The 26317-nt window shown below is 36.9% G+C and overlaps 1 protein-coding gene across 14 annotated transcripts in view; it reads left to right on the top strand.

Moving 5' to 3' along the window:
• syd (JNK-interacting protein syd) overlaps window positions 1–26317 on the top strand; it is a 137023-nt gene that overhangs the window by 100450 nt on the left and 10256 nt on the right. For 12 of the 14 annotated variants that reach the window (XM_083126481.1, XM_083126488.1, XM_083126490.1 and 9 more), the window contains 4 exons: window positions 6251–6364; window positions 17506–17532; window positions 20396–20590; window positions 21896–22036. In XM_083126481.1, coding sequence (XP_082982607.1) covers window positions 6251–6364; window positions 17506–17532; window positions 20396–20590; window positions 21896–22036 — 477 coding nt within the window. The remainder of the gene's footprint in view (window positions 1–6250; window positions 6365–17505; window positions 17533–20395; window positions 20591–21895; window positions 22037–26317) is intronic. The other 2 variants (XM_083126487.1, XM_083126494.1) reach the window with 1 other exon arrangement.

The following is a 26317-nucleotide window of genomic DNA, read 5'->3' as shown; positions in this document are numbered from 1 at the left end:
TTGGGCTTGATTTTGTGATGAAGCTGCATTTTGTACGCCCATAGGCGCAAACCTTTTATGGACGACATTGTGTACTGTCGAACGAGGTAACTGTAACTGCCTACTTGCTTGTCGGATTGACTTACGAGGGCTCTGCTGGAAGGACGCTCGGATTAATTCAACAGTAGCCTCTGGAACTGCGTGCTTGGCATGGCTGACATCGAAAGCAAACTTCCAGTTTCCCGAAGCTGCTTGTCCCACTTCTTGATTGAAATGTAACTGGGAACATCGTTGTTAGGTCGCAGTCTATATTCAAGCCGAAAACGACGTTGTACCAGTGTAACAGACTTTAGTTCCGCGAGAGAAAGCACACAGAACACCTTCTGCTGTGGGGTCCGCATGGCTACTGACGCACGCGTTTATGTGAACAATGCAGTTACGTGCATGCACACCCGGTACCAACTGCCGCAAGCATACGTAAAAAAACATTTTGAGTTAACATACTTGTAGAAGCAAACTGCTAATAAATATCTCAATTACTTCTCAAGTTATTAATTTTTCTTTTATTATACTTTTAAGCCGGACACACTGTATAATGACAGACCTGATGTGGAATATCATGACTTCCAGTTCAATTCTGATCAAACCACAAACTTCACATTTTCATGGAGTTCATTATTTTTGTTCCATTAGCTATTTTAATGTGGTTTTATTTGACAAAGATAAATTGTGTGTATTGTTAATTACAACAGTGAATCTTAAAATTGAAAAGTATGGAAGGCCTATGATCTTATTAAAGTTACCACTCCAGCATTCATGTGGAATGGCTAGACACACACATTTTTGGCCATTGTAAAATTTCGGTACGAGGTGCAGGTTCAAAAGTGGTAAATAAAATAAAATGTTGGTGTTACAGTGGTGAAAAATCAGATCAAAAGCTGCATATAAAATGACATTTTGGTTTTAAAAAATTGAATATAATCCTAAATTTGATTTAAATACTGTACTTATTACACAAAATAAACATATTCCTTCTAATAGCACATTTATGTAGTTACCAGAGTATTAAGTTTATTCCAGTATAAAGAGGTCCATTTTTGCTTCTCAAATATTTGCAGCAGAATTAATCAATTTTCCATGAATTGCATAACACTCACGATATTTCAAACTTCAAAAAGTGTTGTCGGTAAATAAACTAAATTTTATGTTTGAGAGACTTATTTCGCATTTGCAGTTTATGTTGCATCATTTTGTGACAAAACAGGGTAGGAAAATGCACCCCGCACCTTTCAGAAACATGAAAAAGGAACATTACAACTTGCTATTTCACATTTCGGGTTTTCGTCAAAAACAAAATATACATACATCTAGGAATGACCAAAGAAAGCCTTGAAAAACTTGGTTTGAACCCATGACCAGCTGAATACAAATCCAGGACTAAGCATTCAACTAACTCAATAAGTTTAGCTCAAGTGGAAGTAGACCTCTCTTGCTCCATATGTGCAAATAGCCATTGACATTTGGAATGATCGTGAAATATTTAAGTTGTAAGTGCAGAGGTTGACCACCTTGATTAGTTGATCACCAGAACCTCAGAATCAAATCCTATCAAACCAAATTTTCATTAATTTTCAAGCATCGTAAATTTTCTGTGAACTAAGTTACAGTGTGTCCAACTTGAAAGTTCAACATTTTTAAAGTCTGTTATTTTCACATTTCCAAGATATGCAGCTGTGATGCTCGATGGATGGAAGCAGAGACTGACAAAAGTTTATGTGGAAATTTTGTAGCACTCATAAAGACTGTAGTGATGTGGAGTCAGTGGTTTTCTAATGGCAGAATGGTCTGTGCAATGTTCTCTGTGGCTTCTTCGCAGATGTCAGGATTTCACTGTAGTGTTCTTTCAACACACTACCAGTACATACCAGTTTATGTTAATCTTAAAAATTACAGAGCATTATTGAAAACACGGCAAAACTTTTGTTGCACCTGACCATGTTTCTGCATGGCACACAATTTGTGCTCAAGTTGCTGTTTTAGAAAATGTTTAGCTGCAGTGTCACTACAGCTCTGATTAGCACTGCAAAATGCACACCACGTTAACTGTAAACTTCCACTCAATCAACAATCACAGGTGTAGAAGCTGTAGAAGTTTCTTAAGCTTTATGGTGGACAACCTGTTGTTTGTAATGGCTGTTTCAAGTTAAAACTGTCTAGTTAGAAATCCTGCTAGAACATTTGGGAATAGACCTATTGTTAAAGGCATGCAAATTTAGTTTTGACGAAAACACGAAATATGAAATAACATGCTGTAATGTTCATTTTTCATGTTTCTGAAAGGTGTGAGGTGCATTTTTGTACCCTGTTTTGGCACGAAATAATGCGAAATGAACTGCAAAATGCGAAATATACTCTTAAACACGAAATTTACCGTTTATATACCGACGCGACACTTTCTGAAGTCTGAAGTATCCTGTGAGTTATACAAATTACAGAAAATTGATTAATTCTGCTGTAAATATTTGAGAAGCAAAAATGGACCCCTTTACACAGGAATAAACTTAATACTCTGGTAACTAAATAAATGTGCTATTAGAAGGGGTAAGTTTATTTTGTGTAATAAGTGCACTTTTCAAATCAAATTTTGGATTATATTCACAATTTTGAAACCAAAATGTCATTTTATACAGCACTTTTGATGTGATTATTCACCGCTATAACACCAAAATTTTATTTTATTTACCGCTTTTGAACCCGAAATCGACTCTGTTTTTGTACCGAAATTTTGCTTTTTTATTTACCAAAAATATGTGCCTCTACCTATTGTTCATCTAACCCCTTAAATTAATGCATGTATCCTGTAACAAAGTAACTTGACACTGTTAGACTGTTGTCTGTGTAGGCCTGTCATAATAGAATTCACATTATAAAATTATTAGAATACCCAATCAGCGGCCTTTGGTGAATGGTGTCAGGTGAATAAATTAACTTTTTGCAAAAGTTCATGGAATTATTATATATTTGAGTGAGAGATAAATTATTATACAGTACTTTTAACTTGTGTTAATATCTTGATGTTGTAGAGCAGTTCAAGGTGCTCAAAGTTCAATATATTTCTTACTAATCATTGTGAAAACTTCATTCATACATTAGCAAAATTGCAGGATAAAAATGATTTGTGTGTAAATTCTGTAATACTGTATAATTGATTTTTTAGCTGCTTAGAATGTAGCAAACCAACATGATTATGACACTTTGGATCAGTGAAACTTTCAACTACGTTACCATTTACATATTTTTCCCTTCCTTCATACATTCTTAGATATCTGTTGTCACTACTTAGTAACTGTAGAGGGTAAGAATGTGTGGGCTTTCTTGTTAAAGTAATTTCAGAATAACATTTTGTTATGCAATGCAATCATATTATAAGAAATGTATTTTTTTCCCAAAAAGTAATTTGTAAGAGAATGATCAGTGCAACATTTTGCAGGTTTTGCACCAGCATTATGATGCAGTAAAGTTAAAACAGCCCATGAGGTGCAGTCTTGTGACTTTTTATAATTGTTTCAGTCTTTCTTAGTAACATTGTACAGTGGTCTCAGTGCCACCAAAACTTGACTGGAATTGATTTTTCAAACTTGCACAAAATTATGTTGATGAGGATGTGTTTTATTAACAATATTCTAGGGCATAATAAAATGCCACGTGACGGTCTTTAGATCAGTATCCAGTAGGAGGATTTTTCATAAATGCCTCCACTGCAGTAGCCAAGAGGCTATTTTTTTATAATTCTTCATGTTTTGTTTGGATGGAAAGTTTTACACTTTCTTCTTGCTTTACATATGTATTAATCTTTAGGGGATGGATTGTCAATATTTTGACCACACCTGTATTTCCGTTGAGGATGGATGGTCAATATTTTGACCACACCTGTATTTCCGTTGAGGATGTTGGTCAATATATTGACAAGCAGTGCACAGCAGCAATTAACATGCCATTTCTTGAAAACTACACACAATATTTCAGTTCTGTCTTTTTTTTATCATTAATATACATGTGTTTTCCTTTTGTTACTATGGGATATGTTCATATGCATCTTCAGGAGAAAATAGAAAGATGTTGCCAGGAGTAACAGAAAATTAGCAAATGTATGTTTCATAGAATGTGAATATGGTCATGTTGGTCAGGTAATGCCACTGTTGGGAGGTAGAAATATAGAGTTTGAAAACTCTTCATTTTATAATATATTTTGAATTTTTTTCTCCAGTTTCTACATAACACACAAATTCTGTAGCTTTCTTGTCTGTGCAACATATTTAGCTGCTACACATGTCACTTGTCTACAGTGTATTTCAAAGCCTCGCAACCCAAACTTTGATTTCTTTTAACATGAGGACTGGGAGAGAGAGAGAGAGAGAGAGAGAGAGAGAGAGGTAGGTAGGTGATATAAACTAAAACAAATCAAATCAATTCGAAGAAGCCATAGCCAGGGTCACAGGGGGCCATTTCAAAGTTTATGCACAGTCTACTTGAAGAAGCATAGTGCATTACAAATAAGCATATTTCTGAGATACGTTCAATAAATCGTTGGCCTGCTCAATTCAGAAGTAGACTAATGTAAGTTCAAGCTCTGAGGTGTTGAAAAATCTTTATCTACATTTGGTTCAACTCTGAAAGATAACAGGATGCTGCTGTTCTCTAGCAGCTGCAATACATTAGTATGCTCGATATTCATCGGAATTTCATTAAAGCCGAGCGTATTGCGAAGTGGGGTTTACATCTTCAATCAGTTATGCAAATGTTCTGCTTTTGCTGCATCAGGGGCTAGCACCTGTGCTATGAGTGCACGTCTGTATGTAGAGGAAATGATGTAATTTAACATGTTAGCACTAGGTATGTACAAAAAATTCTGCAATGGACTCTAAGGCAAAGTGTTCAGTTTAGAACAGTATTTTACCATATGATATTAGGCGATTAGAGATGGGGGCATGGGAGGAACTCCCCCCCCAATACACACTTTTTGTTCCCACACTATGGTCTCTTGATGCTAAGCCTTGTCTACCAGTGGCTTTGACCCAAAATGATCTGCCCGAATTCCATTTTCAATACGCTTCTCCCTAATTGCAGTCATAGGAAAGTAAACTATCCTTGGCCCCACCCCTTCCTGCTCAGTTAAGACACCTAATCGCCACCACTGTGTGCATACATTTTTAAATAACAAAAACACCTGGTAAGTAACAAACACCACGTGAATAAAACACTGCATAAAACAATGTATTACATTCTCACCAATATCATAATTGTGCTACGACGCCAGGGGGGTCTGATTCAAATCCCGGCCTGGGCATGGATGTTTGTGAGTGTCCATCATTTCTATCATATCATCACTCATTCCCATCTTTGCAAATTAGCCAAAAGTGACCCAAAAAGCGAAGTAAGATAAAGCAAATCAACCAATATCATAAGAAATGGAACACGTAAATTTAGGGAAACACATGACTCTGCATTAAACCACATATCTCCTCAACCCTTGACTCGAAGGGCGCGAAACAAAAACTCATCTCTAGAGGAAATCATAAGCTATGAATTTGGTTCAGTGACTTTAGGACGTAAATTATATAGCTTCTTACATATTTGCTGTTTTTTGTCAGAAACCAATATTTACACTAATTCTAAAAATTAAAGAAAATATTTGAATCTTTCTAATTCAGTTAAGATTTATAGATCTATCAAACAAAAAGCATAATTTAGCAAATTTTCTGTTCTTTCATTTTGGTTATTTTCACTTTTAGTGTACAGTGGACCGTTTTAGAGATATTGATTTTTTTAAACTTTTAATTTGAATTTTTACTGCCATTTTCCAAGATGGCAGATTTTCTCCAAACATTTGGATGGCGGATTTTTAATATATTATTCACTATTCCATTCCGCACAATCTTAAAAAGACATTTGTGTTGCAATTATTTCCAGGTGAAACCCTATATTTCCTCTACTATTTATAAAGATTTAGTGAATAATTGTACTTAAGCATAGACTTGTTAGAAACACTATATTAGAAACAAACAACTAGAAACAAGTAGGTATTTTCTAAAGCAAGTAGGTGAAATATTACATTCTCATCATTAGTATATTTTAAAAATATACAAAATCACTCATTCATGTAATCTGTAAAAAGAAATCTCCAAATTTAAATAAAGGGGAGTTCATTGTTTATGTGCATGTTAAAGATGGATATTGGAATCTAATAACATTTTAATTCTGATTGCGCTAGGTACAGGGAGACTGGGTTTCTCCTTCGTTCGGATCACAGCCCTGCTGATTTCTTCTAGTCGATTGTGGATAGGAACTGGCAATGGAGTCATTATATCTGTGCCTCTATCAGAGAGTGAGTATATTTTCTTATGCAATAAATTAGAAAGTACATTATTGTAGGTTTATTGAAGGATGAATTCAACACATGCTAACACTTATAAAACAATATTGGGCTTATGTTTCAATCCTTATTGAGTGATCAGTTGTTGAAAACATGATGTTAGGAACCCATTCAGAAATCAATTGTCCAATAACATTCATTGACATTTGTGATGTGATTTTTAATAAAAATGTATTATAAAAGCAGTAATTTTAAAGAAATGTAATTATTGTTATAAGATTTGTAGCAACAATTGTGTGTGTTTTAGGGTTAAGCTGATATCACTGCCGATTCCCATTCATATCAATACTTGGAGATTGCAACAACTGAAAGTACTTCGGAATATTTTAAGATATAAGTTTTCCATTAGAACTGTATCATAGCAATCTACCAGTCTCTTTGTTAACATAATTTTACATGAGACAATTGTTTAATCACAATATTCTTCTCATAATGTTCATGCAAAGTAATTAAAGTTATACATTTTGCATAATTTCCAGGTTATTTGGGTTCCCCAAAAGACTCATTCGTTATCTTTGCAGAATCCAGAATACTGTCAGTTGGTATTGATGATTAAATTGCAACTGACACTTAACCTATATCAATACTACTTGTATCGGCCCAGCTCTAGTGTATTTCATTGATTCAACCTGTACACTGTACCTTACAATAAAGGAAACTTTGTATTCAATAATTTACTGTACAAAAGTAAGGTACGGACTTGTACGAGGGGCATACTGAAAGTAATGAGCAACAATTTTTCATGAACAGACTTTTCTTCACTTCTAATCAAAGTCTCCACTTCTTTGCATTCATTTCCTACCTTTCAGGAAGCTTAAAAAATTCCTTATGATAGAACTCTATTCCAGGTGCTCGCAGACACTGAGACACTGCTTTCTGTATGTCCTCCATCGTCTGGTAGCGTTGACCTCGTAATTGTTCCTTCACAAAACCGAACAGATGATAGTCAGAGGGTGCAATGTTGTGACTTTAGGGAGGGTGAGGCAGAGGTTCCCACCCCATTTTCCCAATTTCCTCCCTGGTGAACTGAGCAGAGTGCGGGTGTGCATTATCGCGTTGAAGGGTGATTTTCTTTCCAGGATGTTTGTCCCGCAATGCACAACAGAGCTTGTGAAGTGTTTGGGTATAGCGTCTAGCATTTATAGTTACCCCAGGTTCAAGAAATATAACCAGAATGTACCCTTCTGCATTCTAGAGGACGCACTCTAGCAGATGGCACTCTTTTTGCTTTCTTTTTTGCCGGCGATGTGGAATGGTGCCATTCCATGCTCTGCTACTTTGTTTTGGGTCTGCACTTTGTGGTCTGCCATCAATACGTGGTGTGATTGGAAAGTTTTAAGACAGGAGGTGCCACTGCTCAATAAGGGGGGCTAGGTTTGCCCGCCAGTGTGGAAAGGGAAGCTTGTTTTGTCCTTGAAACATCCTGAAAAGATCACTGCGATATCTTTGTTCAGTAGAGAGTGGAATCCTGGTGAGTGAAGATGTGTTCTCAGTTCTTGGTGGTTTATTGATGTCGCAAAATGGATGACAAAATGGAACAACGTGTTTGTGTCGAATTTTTTTTAAAAAACTGGGAAATCAGCTTTGGAGACATATGAACTGTTAAAAACAGCTTTCCGGGATAAATGTTGAGCCGGTCAAATGTTTTTATCTGGTTCAACAGGTTAAAAGATGGCTGCAAATCAATCGAAGATGACCCCCGGTCGGGCTGGCCTTCCACTTCAAAAACCAACGAAAACATTGTGAAAGTTCACAATTTTGTGCACTCTTGACTAGACTTACAATTAGGGAGATAGATGTGAACACGCGTCGAGTGTCAGCAAAATTCATTCCAAAATTGAAGTGTCCCAAGAACTGATTAATCGGGCCGAAACAGACCCAGATTTGTTAAATAGGGTAATTACATGCGACGAATCATGGGTTTATGGGTATAACCCAGAAACAAAGCACAATCATCGCACTGGAAGGGTCCAAGTTCTCTACAACCGAAAGAAGGTTGACAAAGTGAAGACAATGTAGGTGTATTTTTTATTCTACGGATATCGTGCATCACAAATTTGCCCCTAAGGGGCAGACAGCCAACCAGGAATACTGTAAAAGTGTTCTTCAGCGTTCGTACAAAAATGTGCGGAAAAAGGGCCTGCAATCTGGCACGACAAGAATTGGGTTCTCAAACACAACAATGCACAGGTTCATTGTGCGTTCTCGATCATGGAATTTTTTTTGCCAAATTTCAAAATTCCTGTGCTTCCACAAACTCCCTATTCTCCTGATATATCCCCTGCCGACTTCTACCTTTTTCCTAAATTGAAAATTTTGCTGAAAGGGAACTGATTTGACTCAATTGAAGACATCCAGAAAAATACAGAGATGGTTCTTAACACGCTCACGAAAGAAAATTTCCAGGGCTGCTTCCAAAAGTGGGAACAACGTTGGAGTCGCTGTGTTCAGTCAGAAGGGAACTACCTTGAAGGAGATCCATCCCAATAGCCTGTAAGATCTGCCATTTTGAAATTACACGCCCAGTCTTAAAACTTTCCAATCACACTACGTATATGTTAAACCCAGCAGCAACAAATTTTCGATAGCCTAACCTTGCAATCATTTCCTGCATTGCACTGTGCCCTAACTCAATTGCTGTAATTGTACACTTCGCAACATCTTATTTGACCGCCCCGAAAGAATTCTAAGTCCCGAAATCGTAAACATTGCACTTCAGCTCCAGGTGAGACTAGCCAACTTTGAGTAGGTCCTTCCACTAGACGAAAAAAGCTGCGGTGATAGATTTTCAATTTAACACTTTCCATGAACTTAGAAACTATAAACTGCTATTATAATACACAATCAAACAGAAATAATAAATTGGAAAAACAACCTTGAAGGATATTTACGATTCTGCTTGCTCGACTTGAAATTTGGGGGGGTTGAAACACTGAATAGAGTTTTTCTCCACGTGGATGAAATTGCCATCAAGTTTGTGCAGAAAGAAGCAAATTTGTGAGGAGTTTATGCAACATTTTATTTACAATACCTTGCATAATATCGAACAGTTCTCAAAAACACATATTTTACACGACTTGTCGAGAAAATGTGCTTGGAACACAGGAAGGTGGGAGTCTTCATAAACGTCAACATGCTTTTAAGGGTATAACTTCATCAAGTTAACATAGAGCAGTTGGTTAGGTGCTGCTATATTTACTTTTCATCAAGCGTGAAAGGTCCCGGGTTCAAATCCCACCCTCTCCTCTTTCTTTTTTTGTTTGCTGAACAGATACCTTTGATATTAGAATATTTAAAAAATGAATTGGATGCACACTTGAGGAACGTCCCTTCTGCGCATATTTCCCCTTAGAAGTTGGAGATTTCCAGGATTTATTGTTCATATGTTGTGTTAACACACACATCATGATTAATTCACAAATCACATATATGTATTCAGGATGCAAAATGTAATGTTATTTAAGTTATGTATTGTTCGTTCTTCACTGACACCTAAAATATTGATTATTTGATTTCGATATACTAATAAAAGATATACAGTTATGTTAAGTAGTGATGTAGTGCAGTACTGTAGCGAAGGAGAGCGTTTAATGAGTTCAAATTGCTAAGATTGGTAATTTTATGTCCATTCCTTCGTAATGACTGTTGTCAATCCCCTCACCACCATCTTACCATGCGTCTGAAACTAATAGCGAATCGCTAATTAACATAAATAAATTGTTATTGCGGCGAAGGCCGATTCGATAAGAAACTACTAATAAGTATTTATATAGTGAGTGACAAACAAAAAATTCAAAACCTTATAATGATCGTTAATTCCTCACTGCTTTGTATCTAAAATGTTTGTCTTCTTTGAACAGAAAATATGGGTATCAGATATAACAAACTTTCCGCACTAACTTTGCAATATTCGAAACCACCATTACAGACTTAGCTCTATGTAACTTGATTCTGTGCATTCCACGTGTCATGTGACTTCCTCCTATCATCGAAATAACTTTCTCTTACTATTTCCTTTCCTCTCGTGAAATACAGAGACCAATGTTAACTTCTTAGCACGGTGGATAAACTTTACACCCAACGATATACCCCTCAAAAAAATCCTGCCTAGGTGGAGAATCGAACCTACGACCTCACTCGTAAGAATCAAGCACGCTACCTCTTCTCCATGTAGCTCATGATAAAATTTGTTACCAGTTTGAAGAACCAATTCACACATAATGTCATATCTATAATTTCCTCATGGCAATTTTCATGAGGAAACTAATTCAGATAAAATCGAGAAACGCTGAAAGGGAAAAATTATGAACATGTCTATTGGCGTTTTGTCATATTTTGTAAATTGTGTAAAAATTACGTGTTTTGAACAAGCAATCGTTTAGTTACGAAGTATTTTGTTGTTTGTTTAAAGTAGGAACAGGAGAGCGAAAAGTAATTTGAACCAGACCCCGTTTGACAAGAAACTTCAGATTTTTTCCAAAGACTGTATGAAAAGAGAGAGGAAAGGGATATTCAACGTATGAAATATAAAATATTTGTGAAATTAAAACAATGGAAACCTTGCAGGATAATACTAACGAACTTCAAACTATGAAAATCATATTATCGTGGTGGAAAACTACAAGTCATTTTCGAAATATGAACTTGATGTTTTTCTTTATTATGAAGTGAAGATATGGGACGATACGATCCCTCAGCAAGAAAATTTTAAGTAAGCTACCTCCAACTTTTTCAATGGTCATAATTACTAATTAGGGTCCGGAAGTTGATGAAAAAACTACTTTTTTTCTGACCCTTAAAAACAATGCTAAACCTGACACCATGTCCATTTCCCTTCAATTAGAGCCGGAAAACACTTTCTATTTTACATTTTTTTTTTGCATTATTCGGCCTGTTTTGGCTATTAGTTTATATGTCAGTATTTTTTAACAGTTTTTGTTGCATTTTTACTTATTTTTGAGGTTTATTTTTCTCCTCCCCTGTTGTTTCGTGCATTTTAAATGCATTTCCTAGTAAAACTTACATATTTAGATTTCTTGACATGGTTCTTTTAGCAAATTCACCATGAATCGAAAATACGGTCAATGGAAGAGCATAATATTATTCTTAACTGAAATGTTTGGCAATGGATTAGAATACTTTGTGTGAAGATCTACTTTGAGGTTCTTTTTCTGGACACTATTATCGCTTTAATCTGTAGTTTTAAAGTAAAATTAGTCACAATATTAAATGCAATTACACTCTGGTATACGCGAAGCAGAACTGTATTTGGATGCTGGCTGACTACAGTATCATAGAAGGCCCACTCTGAAAGGAGATGAATTGGTTGATTTGGTGTTTTAAGTCAACTTTATGCATAGTAAGGCTAATCGGGACTGGACCTACAGTTTAAAGTGGGATCCGAACCGAGTTCATAAAATAACGTGAACCATGTGGTGTAGGGGGATCGTTTGCTTATGGAATGGAAGGTCATGGGTTCAAACCTATTTCTTTGCAAAATCTTTTTCGGGAAGTATACAGCTTTGGACGAGAATGCTTATCTACGTTTCTTGGATATTTCCATTGATATTTATGTCCAGCATTTCCGGATGCAGAAAGTTGACATCTAAGTTCTTAATATGTGTTAACTTATAACAGCTGAATGAAAGGAAAAGTATTTCCTAAAATCCTGCCAATCACTGAAAGATTAAAAACATTAGTAGAAGCATTACTTGAGGCATGCACAGTGGCGACGATTAGGGAGTGTGGAGGGGCAGATGACCCAGCACTATGCTAAACATTATCTACCAAGGGAAAGAAACTGTCCTTGCCCTCCCCCCCCCTTTCCCCTCATTTTTGAAACCCAATCGCTGCCCCTGAGCATGCATCGCATAAATATTTACAGTAATATCATATAATATTATATTACGTTATTCGAACACTTCATACTCGGTAAATAAAAAGGAAAAATAATAAGGAAAGGGTGGGATTTGAACCTACGATGTTTCGATCGTGACGAAAACAGTAAAAAACCAAAGTGCTTTCATGTAACCAACTACTCCAGGAGATTGCTAACAGAAAGTTCAGTAAAACACGTTAATCTCAGTTGAAGCAACATTGTGCCGGAGTTTCGAACCATTTTTCGCCAAGAACCAAGGAAAAGACACACTTTGCAGAATCGTTTGGTGTTGAGCAAGGTATCTTTACTAAACATTTCGTATAAAATCATCATAAGTTTGCCTTCTTGCATTCAAATGTGACCGCAATTCTTTCCAGGTGGATGAGAACCTGTTCAGTGTTTCACAATGCACATACATTTTCCTATTTTCAAATTCAGAACGAAGAATCTTGAAATATTTTCAACATTCGTATTTCTACTTAACATTTTTTTGTCTACTCATATATTTTATTACTGCTTTAGGGTATCTTTACCTTATGGAATGTGAAAGAATGAAAAAAAATCACGAGCGTTTTCATTCAAGAAGAAGAAATGTTGCAAAGTTGGCTACTCTTAGTTGGCTCTGAAGCGCTATGCTGCCATATTTACGAATTCCGGACTTAGGGCGGTCAAATAAGATGTTGCGAAGTATACTATACACTTCTTTATTGATGTTGCCAACTCTTTCCATGTTGCATTCCGTGGAGGCAGTTTGTGGGTGCCCACTCCGAGGCTGATCTTTGATGCTCGTGTTTCCATCTTTAAAATGTTTTACCCATCTTCTAACACTGCTAGCATCCATTCATACATCTCCATATTGATGCTGAAGTCTATTCTGAATTTCAGTAGCAGGAATTCCCTCTTTAAGAAGGAATTCAATCACTGCATGTTGTCGAAACGAAACATCACTGTCAGCCATTTTTAAACAACCTACACCGCTCATGTGATCAAAGCTAATGACATCACACTATCTCGACACATTCAATAAAGTCTGTATTTTGTGATGATTTACTTCATTTGCATGTATTGATGGATTCTGATTTTTGAAAAATTGTTGCTTATTACTTTCAGTATGCTCCTCATATATTCATGATCAAATAATGAAATAGCAGAATTTTTGCATTCAACTACAGGCTTTACATATACCGGGTGAGTTTTTTAGCTTGACACAACGAAATATCTCGAAAAGTATACATCTGATCAAAATAAAAGTTCTGAATGAAATTTGTTCGTCTTGAAGGGGCTCATCCAATAATGCCAAACTCCACCCCCCGACCCCACCTTCTGGGGTGGGGTGAGGGGCAACTGTAAAATCTCAAATGGGAACCCCCATTTTTTATTGCAGATTCGGATTTTCCAGACAAAAATACGTATGCTTTGTCTGAAACTGTTTTTTGGATTTGTGATAGCTGGCGCTGTAATCGCAAAAAGTAAGATTTGGCGCAATTCTCAAGAAATACACTGTCCTCTTCGTCAGGCTTCGTGGCAGATTATGACGTATCTGTTTGACCAGGAAACAAGGTGTAATGGTTTGTAAGATAAAACATGCGGTCCTGAAACATGCTCAGTAATCTGTTAAAAACAAGGTTAACTAATTATAAAACTGTAAAACGTTGAAGAAAGGGAATGTAGAGGAAAGATGGGCAAATATGTTAAAAAAATGGAAGAAGATAAAAACAAATAGGCTTTAATGTAACAAAAGAAATGACACGAGCATTCATGATGATAGAGGAGTTCCAAGGCTGAGAGATGACGTAATAATGCAGGAGTAGCGTGGAAAAGGAGGGGGGAGGGAGGAAGCAAGTGGGTGGGGCCAGTACCAACCATTGGCAGCACATCAGCAGCGCATCAACAGCACAACATTAGCTGTGAAGACGACTAACTCGACGATCCATGCAGCGGAAGTGAGATTGTTTATTTTCACATGGTCAAAGTTTTTTACAGAGCATTGAAATCTTCAACGTTTTACAGTTTTCTAAGTGGTTAACAACGTTTTGAACAGATTGCCGAGCATGTTTCAAGACAGCATGTTTTCTCCTAAAGACCATTTGTCCTTGTTTCCTAGTCAAACAGACACGGCATAATCTGTAACGAAGCCTGAAGAAGAGGACGGAAGTAGTGTTTTTCTTTCTTGACTCCATAAATGGTTATAATGCAGGCTATAACGGTGCAAGAGAAAATTGAAATCGTGTACATTTATGGAGAAAGCTGCAGGAATATCAATGATGCTGTGATTCTTTATGCTCAACGTTTTCCAGACCGGGTGCGATCGCACGCTTCTTTTCGCAGAGTTGTTCAACAGTTCTCCACCGAGGGAACTGTACAACCAAAAAAAAAAGAATCGCCGAAAAACAATTGCTGGAGAAAATAATGAGATTGCGGTATTAGCTGCAGTGGCTCATAACCCCCACGTTAGTACTACTGTGTGCCAAATACTGAAGCGTAGAAAATACCATCCGTTTCATGTTTCGTTGCATCAAGAACTTCATGGCGATGATTTTCAGAACCGAGTAATATTCTGTCAATGGGCACTTCAGCAAATACAAGGAGACCCCAATTTCTTTACTCGAGTTTTGTTCCCTGACCAGTCGACTTTTACAAACCACGGTACGATTAATCGACACAACATGCATTATTGGAGTGTCGAAAACCCGCATTGGTTACGCCAAGTTGAACATCAGCGCCCTTGGAATGTAAATGTTTGGTGTGGAATAATTGGTGATAAACTTATTGGTCCATATTTTATCGATGGGAACTTAAATGGTGAGAAATATCAAAACTTCTTGCTAAACTTCCAGTATAGCTTGCAGACCTTTCCTTAGACGTGCGACAAACAATGTGGTTTCAACATGATGGTTGTCCAGCACATTGCAGCACGGGAAGTATTAGATCGCGTGTACAACCATCGGTGGATCGGAAGAGGTGGTCCAGTTTCTTGGCCTGCAAGATCGCCAGATCTTACTTCGCCTGACTTTTGTTTGTGGGGCTATGTGTAGAGTGAAGTTTATCATGAACTGCCAACAACGCGTGAGAACATGATTGAGCGAATCACCAATGCATGTCTAAAGATTACACCGGGCACGCTTCTCAGTTGTGTCCAATCATTCCAAGTGCAGATAAATCAGTGTATCGAAGTGGGTGGTGACATTTTCGAGCACTTATTGTAAAATGATTATTAAAACCAAGCACCCCAATGGTGAGAGGCGAGGGGACTCACCTTAAAAAAGCACCCCGATGGGAACAAAATACTGCTACGTCCACGTCGTTGTTCCTGGGTTATGCTAAATGCAGTTTCTTATAAAAATTCAACATGCTTCACGTCATTTGCGATAAAAAGTGCATTTTTTACCATTTCCGCAATATTTCATTTTTGCGATTACAGCGCCATCTATCACAAATCCACAAACACGTTTAAGACAAAACCTACATATTTTTGTCTGGAGAATCTGAATCTGCAATATAAAATGGGGATTCCCATTTGAGATTTTAAAGTTGCCCCTCGCCCCACCCCCAGGAGGTGGGATGGGGGGTGGAGTTTGGCATCATTGGATGAGCCCCTTCGTGACGAACAAATTTCATTCAGAACTCTTTTTTGATCAGATGCGTACTTTTCGAGATTTCGTTGTGTCAAGCTAAAAGACTCACCCGGTATATATAAAAGATCAGTAAAATTGTCCATAATTTTATCAGTCCAATGTTCCTGTAAATATTTTTTTTTTTTCAATTTGAGCCAATTTACTATATAATATAATCTTATAATTATCCAATTTAATGTTATAAGGCAAAACCCAGCAGATTGAATGAATCACTCAGTTTCTACATGAAATCTTGGCTTTTATATTGGGAAATTTTGTATCATACTCTATCAGCAAAATTGAAAATTGCACAAATTCTAGTAAAACTGTGTGTGTTAGTTATCAGTAATAGTAATAGATTTGTGGATGCACCTTAAGGCGAGGAGATACAGTTACACACCATGTGTGCATTTATTTGAATATCGTCTGAATGGGCAATGCTGATGAAAAACATACAAGAGAGTATAAATTTCTCCACATGTGGCAGGTCGAAGCATTTTTCAAAGTTGATTATTAAGCTAGATACGACCTGTAAAATATATGACGAATAAGAATTTTCTGAACCCCATGTATTCCTTATGTGGAATCAACTTCAACATCAAGTTACGGCTAATCAAAAGGGAGTTTTGACTTTTCTGCTGGGCAATTACTTCTTCAAACTGCCCTCTTCCCGTTGATATCATTTTCTATTCCACCGGAAGTTTGATATTCTCAAAATAACAAATCAAAAAATACTCCCATATGCCCAATGCATTTCTCCTTGCCTCCTGGCCATGTTGCCAAACCTGGTGCCCATAAAAGAGCAAAATTTCACCTTAAGTGGAGTTAAAACTTACTTTGAAGGAGCTAGATGTACGAAGTGCTTCCTAGAGTAATGTTAGTTGTCAAAGGGGCAGGGTGCTGCTATTACCATTAACTCAAAATTGATAACAATTTTTTCTTAGTTTTCACCATCTAGATCTGGCGGCATCACCCATCTCATGGTCGTACGAAATCAAAAATAAAGGATTCCATGATGCCAATTTCACGTCGACACGGCACTATAAAAAAAAGTAGCTGGGGATATAAGAGGGGATAGGGGGATGCAGGCAATATAACAATATCACGTCATGTGCAAAATGTATAATCATGGCAAAAGTTGGTCTATGTGGGCCGGAACCATTAATGGTATCATAGTGAGGCATGGGGCAGGCACCCCAGTTCACAGGCAAACGAGTGCACGAAAGAGCCAGATCTGGCTCCAAGAGAGCTAAGTTAGCAACACTGACTGAGGGAAAAGCTGGGCGGAGACTGTCCCGCATGCCCTTAAACCATCTAATAACGAGCTAAAAACTTCTAATCACATTAAACAGAAGATAAAAATTATTGAATATTTCATAAGTTTGTTTTTGTCCATGTTCCTGCAATAAAAGAAATGGGGTAGTGGAGCAAAATCCACACCAGAGCTAAAAAAGCATTGTTTGGTTCTGCTGAGTAGATTTAAGGTAAGAGCATGACACTTTCAGCATGTGTCGGAAATATTGTTTGTACAATGTGTGTGTGCATTTGCTTCTCCAAGAGCACATAGTGATTCTTTTCATGTTTCTGTTAATGCATCGAAGGAACAACTGAATTCAACCCTAATTTTTGTAAGTAAAATTTTACATCATAGTCTTTTTTACTTTGTGAAATTATCACGTACGGATGTTAAGTTAATTCCTTTGAGCATTAAAAAAATAAGTAGAAATTTACTTGATTTAATAGAAGGCAGGGGATGTGTAATATATTAGATGCAATAATGTCAGAGCTTTCTTTTCTAGTGAAATATTACAAACATGTAGATAGAATAACAGTAGAATGTTTTTGTGTGTACAGAAAGGCAGTAGAATGTTTTTGTGTTTACAGCAAGCAAAGTCTGTCTGTATTTGTGTCGTAATGTGAACACATTTCAGAATCTGAAATTTCACACAAAGAATATATTATAACTCACTGAAAAGTGAAAATTGTGCATCTGCCAGGTCTCAAACATAGGTCTTTGGCATTTTCTTTGCCAATGCTCTACCAGTGAGGTTCAATTCCTGGGAGAGTTACAAATATCAAATAACTTTTCAGTAAGCTATACCTAGGGGCATGCATATTTCGTTTTTGACGAAAAAATGAAATTTGAAAAAACACATTGTAGTGTTAATTTTTCATGTCTTTGAAAGGTGTGAGGTGCATTTTGTGACCATATTTTGTCACGAAATAATGCGAAATGAACTGCAAAAAGCGAAATTAACTCTTAAACACGAAATTTAGGGTTTATTCACCGACGCGACACCTTCTGAGGTCTGAATTATCCTGAGAGTTATGCAATTCCCGGAAAATTGATTAATTCTGCTGTTAATATTGGAGAAGCAAAAATGGACTCCTTTACACAGAAATAAACTTAATACTCTGATAACTACATAAATATGCTATTAGAAGTGATATGTTAATTCTGTGGAATAAGTGTAGTTTTTAAATCAAATTTAGGATTATATTCACAATTTTAAAACCAATATGTCTTTTTATATACCACTTTTCATCCATTTTTTTCACCACTATAACACCGATATTTTATTTTATTTACCGCTTTTGAACTCGAAATTGACTCAGTTTTTGTACCGAAATTTTGCTTTTTTATTTACCAAAAATATGTGCCTCTAGCTATACCACATTTACTTGAGTATCCAGCATTTCAAATACGTGTATTTTTTATGAATGAAATTGAGGGAATATACTATTTTTAGGCTGTGGCACAACCAGTTTTGTAGTTTTGTGGCAGAAGTTTTCTGCCATGAATTTTAATATACATCACTGGTTTTCACAAACCTCTCCCCCCTGTCTGTCTCAATACAAACAGGATTATTATGAATTAGAATTGTCACTTCAATTCAGGTGAAGTCAGTGGAGGGTATGGGATGAAGGAAAAGCAAACATCATACACATAACTGGCAATTAAACCACAACCCTTTTTTTTTATGATTTTGCACTTCATACATGTATTATAGTACACATTCAAATGTTTTCGCATTGTATTTGCTTTCTGTCTACACCATCACAAGAAGAACTCGTCAGGTTTGCATACCTATGTAGGATAAATGGTGTTTTGATCTAGTTAGAGCTTTTATTCTCATCTAAGCCATGCACCCTCATTTTGCACCACATTCTTAGTCCAAAAAAGAAGTGTACAGTGTACTCAAGTAAATACAATAATATATCTGACAGTTCCTTTTGATCTTTGGGCCCAAGTTCCTTATGTTTTATTGCAATTTCATCATGCTACAAATGCAATTTGTACATGGTTAGATTTCGATTTACGTCTGTTAACACATACTGTGGAGTTTTAGCGATTACTTAAGATTTTGTTCAATAGCTATATGCTTTCGTTGTTAGGTTAGCAGGTCAGGTTTGATTCTCTTAGCATTAAAATATAGTCCCTAAATGCACTCTACTAAGGTTCCGATTTACTTCTACATTATTCCCACTAGTCTACGATACTCACTGTCGCTTGTCAACGGAGAATACCTTGTCCATGGGAAGCGCACATGCTTGCATAAGTTTTTCTAAGTTGTTTTTTTTCCAACTTAAATAACTTTTTTTTTTCGAATCCAAACAGTGCTCGGCTGGTTCAAATTTCGTGTGACAATGATTTCCAAAATTCTACGATAATTAATCTTTCTGCTAGGCGAATTAAAAAAAACAACATAAAACAATCAAGTAAATGTGATATAACTTACTGAAAACTTATTTGTATTTGATATTTGGGTCAGTCCATGTCAATTGAACAAAAAAAATGGGGTTTGGGAACCAATGCTCTCAGATTTTGATGAAACTTGGCACATTTAATCCTTCCATGGTGGTGAGAAACCACATATTTTTTATTTTTTTTGTCTCTAACTTGTATGGTTTCATTTTTATAGCCCCTCAAACTTTCAGTGATTCATCCTTTCTTTTATTCCCAGAGCCTCCAAGTGTGAACTGCACTGTCTTAGAAAAATAATCCTATCTCCCTTATAAATTATTCAATCTTTTGTTTCACTTTTCATTTTAAGTGAGAAGAGGGGAAAGGTATAACAGATAATTTGAGGGAGACACCCAGTGTACACCTTTACTAACCATCGTTTTTAAGTTTCATAATGTGTAATAATTTTCCTTTTACACTTGGTTTGTTGATGCGTATGACAAATATGAATCACCTTATAACTTGGCATCATCGAGGTCATCAGTGTTTCAAAGGCAACAGATTCCGTTGCAGTTGACACACAATTCCACGCAGGTCAAACGGCAGATGCGAAAAATTAGGCAAAACCCTGGGCTGGTGCAGTAGCACAGTTAGCAGCAGCAACGGCATGTTCGAGTCCTTAAATTTCTTCAAAACATGAATCAGTTTGTGAATTTGTAACCACAGAATATCATTGTGGATTCAACTTACTCCTAGCATGAATCACATAATATTATGCTTTATAATATTTCCATTGTCTTTTTTAGATGCAGGCGCTAGACAAAGTGGTAACACAACTCCAGGTTCAAATCAGAGGGTACCAGGTGGCGTGGTTCGTGTCTATTCAGATAACAAGAACAAGATAACTCCAGGCAGTTTTGTTCCTTACTGTTCTATGGCTCAGGCCCAGCTGTCTTTCCACGGTCACAGAGATGCTGTCAAGTTCTTTGTTGCGGTTCCAGGTACTGCTGCCATATTTTTTGTTTTTCTTTAGGTTAACTCCTTGTAAATGAGCATGACGTTACCTTGGTGGTGACCATGTTAATAGTAGTTACATCAGTCTCATGTCAGAGGTATTTGGCATTCCTCTGTACACATTCCCTCACAAATTTCATCTTTATCATTCATCCTATCCTCACTGTTGTAAGTACTGTACAGGCGGAGAAATAATGTAAAATAAGATGAAATGCAAGGAAAATAGGAATGAAAAAAAAAATCGGGTAAAGCTTTTAGATATGTCATTTATATGTTGATGCACCCATAAATTTTACACTTTCATTCATTCAAACATGAAAAATTTTACTGATATTTAAAAAGTACTTATATAAAATTTACAGATGTGGTAAACCAATATTCTACAGATGCAATATTAAGTAGGAAATGTTATTTTAACTTTGTGAGAACAGCTGGTACGTACAATCAAGGACACTTCTGCGTTGTAATGATCCCTGATCCCGTTGAAAGTTAACGAGTGTTACAATCCAGATTTTTTTTCGTGCAAAATGACCAATTGAACTTAACGCAAAAAAGTAATTTGCCTTCTTAATAACATCAGAAAATTAAATGAACGTACAGGATTTTCGGATAAAGGATGGCAATTATTATTGAAAACGACTACCAACAAAACATCCACTGTTTTTGTTTGGAATCCAGATAAACAAATGACAGCCATTTCACAGTAAACAAACAGCCAACAGGAAGTGTGGCAGTCTTTAATCCTTGTCAACTAGGCACCCGAATTGATTCCTATCATGACTCCTGAAAGCCACATATGTGGCAAAACCTTCAGTAAAATAAGAGTACAGCTGGACCTTTTTATGTTCTGCTACTTAGTGAAATTATGGCATGTGGTGTAAGTTGCATTTTATTTAAGTGTCCTTAGGTTAACAGCTATGTTAAATTGGCGTTAGCTTTCAATGTTTGAAGTTTACATATTTGTTTTTTACATTATGAGTGAGAAATGTCTCATGGTTGTTCATCCTAAGGAAATCAAATGAACAAGCATTGTTGACCTTTTTAAGAAGTGAGAGCCCATTCCAAACAAACACAGATTTTGATGCTAGTTTAGGAGAATATTTACCTGCATTGTAGTGGAAACAATGTTCCTCCTAAAACCCTCATTCATTAACCTCTCTACATGAACACCCTTAACCTCACCACCCTACATTTCAACACATTCAACAGTTTCAATTCATTTTCCCATATTCTTTATTTCCTATTGCACCACAGTATGAAATGTTGCAAAATGAAGTTGTGTATTTTTGCAGGTTCTGCTGGAATGTCAGCCGCTACTTCGTCCCCTGAACTTCCAATCCTAGAAAACAGCACTAGTGACGCACTAGGCATCAAGAAGCCTTATTCAATGTTAGTGATGTCAGGAGGGGAAGGATACATAGATTTTCGAATCGGTAAGCTACTCATGGTTAAAAATGGCCTCACAAAAGAGGTTGCTGTTAAAGGTACAATAGTTTATAAGAGAAAAAAAAAAAAGAAAGAAAAGTTCATTATGAAGGCACATAATATGTATTGAGGTATAAATCACATTCAAAGATAGAGAATATTAGATCAGCATCAAGCTTTGACCAAAGTATGCAAAGGATCATGGGACCAAACGATTGAGATACCTTACTGCACCTTCGGTGAGGATCAGTATGATCACATTGCAGTGACAATGCAATTATAGCATAAGTAATTTTCTTCACTCTCAAATGTTCAATTAGAACTATAATTACATTTTGAATAGATTGTAATTAGGGCTGAGCCAATACTGATGCAAGCGATATCGGCATTCGTTCAAATTTAACCACAGATGTTTTATGTCCCACAGAGTTTGCATAATGACCCTCAACATTTTAATAGCCGTGGTGGTTTAGTCGGTAGGGCATCTGACTGCCACGTGGGAGTCCTGGATTTGATTCCCACGGTGGGTGATCTAAGTGGTCTTGTCCCCACATGAAACGCCTCTGGAGCTCACTCAGCTTCAAATCAATTGGTACCTGGGGGATAAAGGTGGCTGGAACATCATCTCCACAATGGCCAAAATGAAGAATATGTGGGGGGACCCTTCCCCTACATCCCCTAAATGTGCCTTCGTGGCACTGTGATATACAGGGTTATTCAAAATGATGGATACACTTTCATTCATGTATATTTCCTTGAATATACATTACATATTAATAATATACATACAAGAGAGAGAGGAAAGTCTAAAGTTTACAATCTTACAATAGAGGTTACAGATGTTCAATATGGCCGCCGCCTGCTGCTCAACAAACATCTAAGCGGTAGCCAAACTCATTCCACACACGAAGAAGCATCTCTTGTGTAACTGAATTCACTGCAGATGTGATATGGTTCTGCAGGTTGCCCAGAGTTTGTGGTAGCCGTGGTATGTACACGGCTTGTTTGATATACCCCCACAGGAAAAAAGTCACATGGTGTGAGATCAGGAGATCTCAGTAGCCACGACAGAAGAGCCAGGTCTTCATTTCCTATGCGACCTATCCATCGGTGAGGAAGGGCTTCATTGAGAAACAGCATCTCAAACTCGCCATACAGTTGCTTGAGGTATTCCAAGTTCTCTGCTAGCTGCATTAGTTGACTTTCTGCTCACAAAACTGCTTTCAATTAGTCTCACATCCTCCTCTGACACACGCGGTTGGCCCGTGCTTTTTCCTTTGCAGACACATCCAGTTTGCTAAAATTGGTTAAACCAACGGTATATGCTCCTCCAAATTGGTGGTTCTATGCCGAATCGAAGACGGAATGCTCGCTGCACTGCTGTTGCCGATTCAGTTTTGCCAAACTCAAGAATGCAGAAAACCTTCTGCTGCACGGTGGCCATCTTACTCGGAACTGAACTGAAGGGTTCTTGGTGGCACGAGCATGCGCACTCAAGTGGTTGGTTACGCAACTTCACTCTAGCGGTAGTATTCGAAACTTTAGACCTTCCCTTCTCTCATGTATGTATATTATTCATATTCAATGTATATTCAAGGAAATATACATGAATGAAAGTGTATCCATCATTTTGAATAACCCTGTATATGCATGAGGAACTTTACCTTACCCTTAACATTTTTTCAAAGTAAATATTCTGGGAATTACACAAAATTCACCAGTATTGAATACGAAAATTTATTTTGGGATGTATAAGTGATCTTGTGAATATTTTAAAGCAGAAAATCTGGTAGAATTAAATGGTACAGTACCATTGGAATGCACATAAATTAGCATATAAATAAATGTTTTGAACAAGTTTAAATTGATACTATGTTCAATGAATGAATGAATGATTTGGTGTTTTATGTCCACTTTATGCACAGTAAGGCTAATCGGGACTGGACATACAGTTTAAAGTGGGATCCGAACCACTATGTGCCTCCACCGGGTATCGAACCTGGTTAAAGTACTGGTATCGGTGGAAATTGGTAAGATAATTTATATTGCTGTTGGTATCAGTTAAAATCCAGTTTTTTGCACAAGACTCGTGCAAAATGAAAACAAACTTCAAATTTTACATAATTTTCATGATAAGACTCCACAAAAGTGCCACGTCCATGTTTTTGTGAACCCTCATGGAAGAACAAAATGCTGGAATAGTATCAGCTGGTATGGATACCAACACTGATATATGGACATTAGTATCGGCTCAGCCCTAAATTCATTGTATTGCATTCCCTTACCATTATACATTGTAAAATTTGGTATGGCTCAAAAAAGATTTCAGTGTCATAACTCTCAAGTGTATGACAATGTGGTAAGTATTATTTACACAAACATGCTTGTTTATATGTATCAGAAACCAGTAACCCTGCATCTTGATCCTGATTAAGAGACTATAAAATTGACATAAAAGGTGAACATGATTTTTTTTTTTTGCCAGATTACTTACTATGCTTCTTTATCTTGTTGATTGATTGATGTTGTTTTAAGTCCACTTTATGCACTGAAAGGCTAATTGGGACTGGACCTACAGTTTAAAGTGTGATCCGAACCACTATGTGCCTCCACAGGGTATCGAACCTGGGACACCTTGATTACAAGGCAATGACACTACCACTGTGCCATCGGGGAGCCACACATTTTATCTTGTTGTTGAGGGGTAGATTGCTGTTGCTTAATATTTCTTCATGCACAGATGCTCCTACACACACACACACACACAAACAAATTGCAAAATGTTTTATAAAAGTATGCTGGGAAATTTGTGGCACATTAGGTTATCGTCCAGGGTGGTCTATGAAACAATAACGATGAATCATGTGTCATTAAAACCACCTGGGTGGTTTTCTAAGACATTTTCATTATTTATCAGGAGGAAAGGTTCACATTGAACTTTCGACATTATAAGCTACATATAATTACTTTCCAAGAAGTATGTGATATGTACAGTGTGATTCAAAAGTCAATCCTATAGGAGAATTCTATTATTAGTGCATGTAACGAAAAAAGGGAAATTTGTTGGAAATATGTGAGTGTCAATCTAAGGTGTTTGAGTTTTCAATGTAGTGTGCACTGTTGAGGCTATATACTGGTATTAACCTCAATGGTAGACAAAAATGTCATGTTGCCACTTGTTTTGCCCAGAATATCATACTTCATAATAGTACTGTACTGAACTTGGTAAATTAAGTCATGATGACTATAGTTACAGGCAAAGTAAAGAGAAATGTGTAATTGTGACACACCCCTCTCCCCACACTAACAACTATAAAAAGTGGTAATTGTTACAGTTTGTAATTGTACAAATGTCTGTAGTGTCACTTGTGATATCTTTGTCTTTTTCTGCGATGCCAATGGTGTCAGTGACCAGGGGTGTAGCCAGATTGTCATTTATGCATGTTTAGCCTTTTCTAGTGGTTGGGGGAGGGGGCTGTAAAATGTTTACTTTTTTTTTTTTTACTTTGCCTCTAATTATCATCATCAATTATGCACTATTTGGAATGAAGCACATGTCAACAGGACATTTTCGGCTACCAATGAGTTCCATGTCAACAAGACATTTTAGGCTACCAATGAGGCCCGTTCCAGTGTACTTACTGCCTGAATTGAACATGCTACATTGAAAAATTCAAGCACTTTTTATTTAAGCCTACGTATTTCCAACAACTCTTCTAATTTTTTGCTATGTGCACCAATAAGAGGTGTCCTATGGGATGAAACTTTTGAATCATCCTGTATATGCTGACAAATACACACACACACACACACACACAGGGTGTGCCCATACAATGCTGAAACTTACACAGCACGTAGAGAACATTAAATGAACAATGAATGTTGTTCATTGAGGTTCATTTTGATGTTACGAGAACAGAATTTTCTTATCCTGTATGCCACATTCATGGTTGCCGCTGACATTAGTTTTTTCTGTTGGAAAGTAACAAAATTTTATCCACCATGGTCACAGTATGTGACCCATCAAGGCAAGGGTGAGGGTCTGAAGTATGAACACTCCTTGATAAAAGATATGAAGCATAGGATATTCATGTAAATATGAATGGTTATTCATTCTTGATTTAAGGGGAAGAAAGTAAGACCTTCTCAGACAGAAAAAATATATGAGAGTGGCAACCATGAATCTGTGCTGCATGTCACATACATACAACTTTGATGTGATGAACGTGGTTCTGATCACATCGCCCCCATCTTCGGCCGTGATGAAGAAAGTGTGGGGCCCTAATTCC

This window comes from Lepisma saccharinum, chromosome 8, assembly GCF_977018435.1.
Source record: "Lepisma saccharinum chromosome 8, izLepSacc3.1, whole genome shotgun sequence".
In the NCBI taxonomy this organism is placed as follows: Eukaryota; Metazoa; Arthropoda; class Insecta; order Zygentoma; family Lepismatidae; genus Lepisma; species Lepisma saccharinum.
This window is presented reverse-complemented; position numbering and strand designations above follow the sequence as displayed.